General features: G+C 46.4%; 1 protein-coding gene across 1 annotated transcript in view; it reads left to right on the top strand.

Annotated features, from left to right (window-relative positions):
* The window catches only part of LOC104497249 (nesprin-2-like), a gene marked incomplete at its 3' end in the record, with an annotated part of 121,190 nt that overhangs the window by 96,348 nt on the left and 17,785 nt on the right, over positions 1-7,057 (top strand). Inside the window, exons 68-71 of the mRNA XM_010140483.1 lie at positions 2,729-2,962; positions 4,783-4,950; positions 5,834-5,959; positions 6,883-6,995. Of these exons, the coding sequence (XP_010138785.1) occupies positions 2,729-2,962; positions 4,783-4,950; positions 5,834-5,959; positions 6,883-6,995 (641 nt within the window). The remainder of the gene's footprint in view (positions 1-2,728; positions 2,963-4,782; positions 4,951-5,833; positions 5,960-6,882; positions 6,996-7,057) is intronic.

Genomic DNA, 7,057 nt, shown 5'->3' with positions numbered 1-7,057 from the left:
TCCGGAGGGAATTGGCTGATGTAGCTGCCAAACTACTCTCCATGATAACTTGAAAAGTCCTGGCAGTGAGGTGAAGCCCCTTGTGACTGAAAATGGGGAAACATTGCACCCATCTTCAAAAAGGGTAGAAAGGAGGACCCTGGGAACTACTGATCTGTCAGCCTCACCTCTGTGCCTGGGAAGATCGTGGATCAGATGGTCTTAGACAGGGAGGTGATTCGAGACAGCCAGTGTGGCTTCACCAAGGGGAAGTCCTGCCTGACCAACCTAGTGGCCTTCTGTGATGGAGTGACTCATCAGAGGACAAGGGAAGAGCTATGGATGTTGTCTCTCTGGACTTCTGAAAGGCCTTTGACGTGGTGCCTCACGATATCCTTCTGTCTGAATTGGAGAGATATGGCTTTGATGGGTGGACAGTTTGGAGGATGAGGAATTGGTTGGATGGTTGCAACCAGAGGGGAGTGGTCAATGGCTCAATGTATACTTGGGGATCCGTGACAAGTGGTGTCCCTCAGGTACTGCAACCTGTGCTGTTCAGTATCTTCATCAATGCCATAAACAGAGAATCGAGTGCACCCTAAGTAAGTTCGCAGATGACACCAAGCTGAGTGGTGCAGTTGATGTGCCTGAGGGACAGGATGCCACCCAGAGGGACCTGGACAAGCTGGAGAAGTGGGACCGTGTGAACCTCATGAGGTTCAATAAGGCCAAGTGCAAGATCCTGCATCTGGATCGGGGCACTACCTGTTATCAGCACAGGCTGGGGGATGAAGGGTTTGAGAAGAACCCTGTGGAGAAGGACTTGTGGGGGTACTGGTGAATGAAAAGATGGACATGAGCTGACAATGTGCGCTTGCAGCCCAGAAGGCCAACCCTGTCCTCGGCTGCATCAAAAGCAGCGTGGCCAGCAGGTCAAGGGAGGGGATTCTGCCCCTCTGCTCCACTCTGGGGAGATGCCCCTGCAGCGCAGGATCCAGCTCTGGAGTCCTCAGCACAGCAGAGACATGGACCTGTTGGAGCGAGTCCAGAGGAGACCACAAAAATTATCAGAGGGCTTGGAAATCCCTCTGCTGTGAGGACAGACTGAGAGAGTTGGGGTTGTTCAGCCTGGAGAAGAAAAGGCTTCGGGGAGACCTTATTGTGGTTCCAGTACCTCCAGGGGACTCATAAGAAAGATGGGGACAATCTTTTTACCAGGGCCTGTTGTGATAAGACAAGGTGTGATGTTTTTAAACTAAAATAAGGGAGATCCAGACTAGATATAAGGAAGAAATTTTTTATGCTGAGGGTGGTTGCCAAGAAAGGTTGTGGAAGCCCTATCCGTGGCACCATTCCAGGTCAGGTTGGACCTTGGGGCTCTGAGCAACCTGCTCTAGTTGAAGATGTCCCTGCTTACCGCAAGGGGGTTGGACTTGGATGGCTTTTAAAGGTCCCTTCCAACCCAAAGCATTTTATGATTCTTCTGTTTGTGAATTGACTGTCTGCTCCGCGGTGCCTCCCTGGTCTTGGTCTTGACACATGAACGCACGATGTGTGCAAGAACACCTGTGCAAATGACACCAGCTTATTTTATCCAGCTAGTTGGACTCTATTTCTGTGTTTATTGCCGTGAAGGAAGAGGACAAAGATTACTGCAGTAATGACGTCTAGCTGGGGAGGGGCAGAGCAAGGGTGACCTGCACAGCGTTACACATGTAGAGTGTTTTGTAACTTAATGGACTAAAACAAACAGGCTTGGAACTAGAGCTAGAAACTTCAGGTGAGGCTGAAGTGAACCGGTACTTTTCGATTGCTTCAGTCGCACGTACCTCAACAGGCACGTTTAGACTGCTCTGGGATCTGTATGCTTGGATTTACTTTCTATTTTTAGTGGTGCTGTGCCATACTATCTCACAGGCAAACGAGAACAGTAGTGATTAAAGTAAGATATTGATAGCTGAAACGACCTGGTTTTGCTCTGATTTTCTGCCAGATCTCATTGTAACACGGAGCTTGTGCACGGCCACTGACCATCTCAGTTGCCTGAATGTACATGCTCCAGAGCTGCAGGAGCACACGGGTAGTTTTGTTCTCGTGGTGGTGTGCCTGATACCCTTACCAAGTACCGGTATTTGCGTGTGTGGAGGTACATACAGCCCTGCAGAGCCTTCCAAGAAACTGCTGCTATCTCCACGCCCTTTAGACATCTCCTTGTTATGACACTGTGCAGTATTGCTTCTTAAAGGAGGGCAAATAAGAAGAAAGAATTACACAAGCATATGTAAAAATGCACCCTTTTTGCCTGTGTGACCTCGAGCCTGAACGAAGCGTATTTGACTGTTGGAACCGAGCACATGGAAGTAGCTTGTAAGCGTTGCCCAACGTTAAACTGTGGCTTTAGACTGCATCACTTTTCCGTCTAACTCCCACAGAAAAACATCTTTCCTCAGGGGAGAACTGGTTAATGGGGAGTCCTCCCACTTCCTGGGCGCTCAGGTACACCAGCGCTAATGCAAATCGCTGCCTGGAAACCTGTTACACCAGATCACGGGTCGCCTGGCTGCTGAGTTTCCCTTTTTTTTTTTTTTTCTTTTTTCCTTCTTTTATTTTTTAATCTCGGAGCACAGCAGCAGAGTGGTTTTGGAGCTCTGCGGGTGTGAAAGTTAAACATTTCCCACTGGTAAGGGGAGGGGAAAGACAGACAGAAACCAGACAGATAACCACGTTTCTTTCTTGTGCTTTGCTTCAGAGCAACACGCCGTCTTCTGTCCCCGGCACCACCCAGGGCTCTGGAGAGAAAGCGGGAGATTCGGAGGAGGTGGTGGATGGCGGCAGGCCTGAGCCAGAAACGCTCCTCCAGGTGTGCCAGGCCCAGGTTGCCGAGCTGGAACAATGGCTAGACAAAACTAAAGTGTCCCTGAGGTCAGACCCCCAGACCCCCAAAATGCAGCAGATGGTGGAACTGGAGCTTGCTGATTGCCAGGTAAGACGGAGCAGTCAGTTCGCTGCTGCCACGCAGGCAAGGTGCCCTTCCCTGGGGTGTGTGTCTACAGAAACGCCGTGCTTACTGCTCCTGCCCTCCCCGCTTCACTGGCTTTGTGACACTGTCCAGAAAACAGGTAACCGCCTGGCTTCAGTCTCAGGTGCAGCTTTCCAAGGGCTTGCTTAAAATACCTATTTTCAGAGTTGGGATCTTCATGCATCCAGGAATTTAGGTAGAATTAGGCAGAATTAGGTAGAATTCTTGAATATTTTTAAAGCTTTGGTTTTCTTTGGATTATTTACAGAAACATGGCTCAGTATAGTTTGAATCCTCTATTAAAAGGCAATTTTTTTTTTGTCTAGCTGATTTATTATAATTGAGAGCAATGAAAAGAATATTATTTTTCTTTTGATGTTTTCACTTTCTGTTTTTGTCAGAGCGATTTAGAAGACTGGTGTAACATATCTTTCAAGGTGGTAAATTCTTCTTTGGCACTTTTTGCGAAAAACCACCAGCACAGGTAGAAAGACAGAGACTTTTCCTCTGCCCTCTGTGAGCAGTGGCAATATTCGACTTACTGCCAGACTGCTAGGGCAGCCGCTTGCCCCAGATGGCAGTGGAGGAAAGGAGTGGGTGGTACCCGCGGGTGCAAACTGGTGGAAGGGAGCAGGACTGGCATGAGGGGTTGGGGTGGTTGGGAGTCCTGGCATTAAAAGAAAACATGCAGGAACACCGTTCTGAAGTTCCCTGTGGTGCCCAGTCTTGTGTCCCAGTTTGCTTCAAGCACTAAAGTAACAAACTTCACTCACCATGAAGGAGCCAATCCCAAAATGTCCCCTTTTAAATTACTAGGAGACGTTTCCAGCTGTTGTGGTCGTGGGTGGAGTTTTTGCAGTAGCAACTTGAGTCCATGCCAAGAAGTGCCTCTGGGTTTAGGCTGTGATTCACCTCGGGTGCTGAACTCTGTGGGAATCAGGATCCTCGATGCACCTAAGCAGCTGGCTGCATCTGGGTCCTTTCAGGGTTTGGGTCAGCATAAGCTTAACAGGGCAGTTCTGACTGGCAAAAACACGCAGACTTCGGGCAGCTGTAAGCACTGCTGAATTCCTGTCGGCTTTTAGCAGTTTGGCGCAATGTTAAGAGGTGAATTGGAGCGGGGGGAGGTTTTTCTAACCTAGTTAAGATCTGCACAGAAAAATACAATAGCATGAAGCAGCAGCAGTGTGTACATGCAAACGTGACGTAAAGCAGTTAATTTATTGCAGCTGATTATTTCATGGCTGAGCCACGGTACCTGCCTCCATGCTCACCTTGAAAATGTGAGTTTAAAGTAATGCAGAGACTCACGCTTTGATTCACAGCAGCTTGAATCAAAAACCAGATCCCAACAGTTGACAATGGCCTGGCTGACACAGGGTAACGTTACTGTGTTTTGGCAGTTCAGTGTCATTCCTCCCAAAGGGTGATGGATCAGTCTGTGAGCTGCCGCCTCCTCCCTCGTTGGTGTGTGCTGTGTGCTTGGTTATGTCCAAATGCCACTTCTGCTCTCCTCTTTTATCACTCCGTTTCTGAGTTAATACAACTTCCTTCAGAGGTCATTGCTTGAAACAGTTTTAAGACCAACTCTGTATAAACTTTATTTAATTGTTCAGAATAAAAAGAGGCTATACTGGAGAAAATCTAGGGGGTTTGCAGCTATTTCTCCTTTTGCCTGTACGTTTCTTTTCAGGCATGGGAATTGAGAGCATTGACTTCAGAATGTTATCAGGAAAGGAGTGTTGTACTTCTAAGAATGAGTAATTGTCTGCTGTTCCCTGTAGGTGAGGTTATCAGAGATTGAACAAAAGGTACTTTCTTTACTGGAAGATTGTGGAGATACCGTAGACCACCACCAAGAGACAGAGGCTCTTTCCATGAAGCTGAAGGAAGTGAAGTGCAATTTGGAAAAAGTCCAGATGATGCTTCAGGGCAAATGCAATGAAGAGCAGGTAAAGCATATGGATGCTATGCAGAGCAAGAGTGAGAGAGTCCTGGTTCTGTAGTGTGCTGTAGTTGCAGAGCAGTTAGAGCTCACCATGTGAAGCAAGGGCGGGAGAAAAGTCAGTCCGAAATGTCAGACTTGCTATTATTCTACATTACGGTGCTATATAATTATTTGTAGTTTGCAGCAAGTAGTGGGTATTTAATGAGTCTGAACAACATCTTTTCTGCTTTAAGAGCTCCGTGACAGAGGTCAAGATTTTTTGAGGAGTACAGAAAAAGGATACAAAGGGGGGTTTTTTTTGGTTTGTTTGGTTTTTTAAATGCCTTTAAAAATGCCATGATGTTTGTGACAGTATCACAGCAAAGAGGTCTTTCAGCAGTAACTTCCTCTTTGAAGAATGCATAAATGGCAAGGGCAGGGACTCTGTCAGCTCTGCTGCGCCACAGCTGTACACTTCTGCCAAGTCTCCCAATGGGTGAGACAGTAACTCCCACCTTGAGCTATTCTCATTCTGTTGTGCAAGGGGCTAAAGAAGCCCACCTCGTGTGTTGGTGTTGGAGCAGACAGAGACTCTCTGATGCCAGAGGACACAGTCTAAAAAGATGCTTGCATGGCCCAGGACAGAATTAGCATTGCTAAAATGAAATACCTCTGTGAGCACAGCGAGATGGAAAATGCAGGTGCATGAGCAAATTTATAAGCATAAATTTCACATCCCTATAATTTGGTCAAACAGTAAGCATGAAGGGTTAGTATCTGTTAATCTGCTAACAGGAAAAGCAAAACAATCCTTCTAACTGTTAGGGAGAGAAATGTGGGGACCTTAGCAGCAGGTCTGCCCTCCTGTCAAGTCTGGAAGCTTTCCCACAATGGATCTCTCTTCATAGATTCAAGACAGGGAGAAGATCGACCCAGAGCCCCTTGAGATCCTACACTCAAATGGCTCCAGCACACCCCCACTTGCCCTTGCTGAACAGCCCCTCATTTGGCACAACGGTTTCCAGCGCCCACAGGTAATTCTCCACCACCCAGAAGCTAGGCTGCTCCACATCCCCTGTGGGCGTGGGGTCAGCTGCATTTATTACCTGCTGCAGCTTTCACTGGGGGACCAAATCTGTCAAGGGTAGGTTTCAGGTTTCCCCTCTCCTCCAGGATTAGGGGAGTTGGTCAGGATGGAGAAAGGCCTCACCCCTTAAATCTCATGTCCAAAAGGTTTAGTAATACTACGAAGCTGCATGGTACTGACACGCGCCTCGTATCATAATGATTAATATGGCATTGCCCATCCCTCCAATCTCCAGTCTTTGAAGTATTGATGTACTATGAAATCTGAATCTATGTATCGACGTTGCTTTTGAAAGTTAATTTGAAGCTGGAGCTTTGTGAACGTTTTCCCATGGGCTAACTTGCAATGACTTTTTATTGTTAACATCATGAAAAAACCCTGTGATGTTTTGTGCTCTGTAGACTACTCCTGTTTTGTTAACTGAAAATTACCTTCTGCCCTTTTCATGCTATTAGAAAAGAGTTGGGGAAGATTATCCAGCCCGAGCTGCTAAAATTACTCACCTTTCACTCAGCACTCTCTTTTTAACTAATGGAACTCAACCTCATATTTGAGCAAATCCCCATTTTGCTTTGCTGCCTTCTCTGTACAAGAATGGCAGTCAATGGCCTTTAAATTTCCATAAGTGCATGATTTGTTCCTGACTGATGGGGTTTTTTTTTAAAACTTTAGCTCAGGCAGAAATGTATTCCATAAAAATAAACATTTTCAGAAACCAATTTGTTTGGTAAACTCCTTCTGATAGAAGCATTCTTAATTTCTTGGCTAAATGAATTAATGTAGAATGTGATTAGAAATGCACAATCATAATTTCAGATTAATACAGTGCACACAACTGATTTTACTGTTCATGCTCTTCCCTGCGCACAGGATCTGAAAGTAAAAGCAGCTGAGCAGAAAAGCCTCATTGACTTCATTGAATCGTGCGTGGAAAAAATGCAGCGACAGTTTGAGGACAGCATGACTCAGAAATTAGAATCAAGGTACAAAGTAACAAAGTTTAGTTACCAGATTTAGTGATGTAAAACCGCCTAAACCTGCTGAA

The sequence above is a fragment of the Buceros rhinoceros genome, unplaced genomic scaffold (genome assembly GCF_000710305.1).
Source record: "Buceros rhinoceros silvestris isolate BGI_N320 unplaced genomic scaffold, ASM71030v1 scaffold667, whole genome shotgun sequence".
In the NCBI taxonomy this organism is placed as follows: Eukaryota; Metazoa; Chordata; class Aves; order Bucerotiformes; family Bucerotidae; genus Buceros; species Buceros rhinoceros.
The sequence above is the reverse complement of the archived record's forward strand: the minus strand, read 5'-3'. Positions and strand labels throughout refer to the sequence as shown.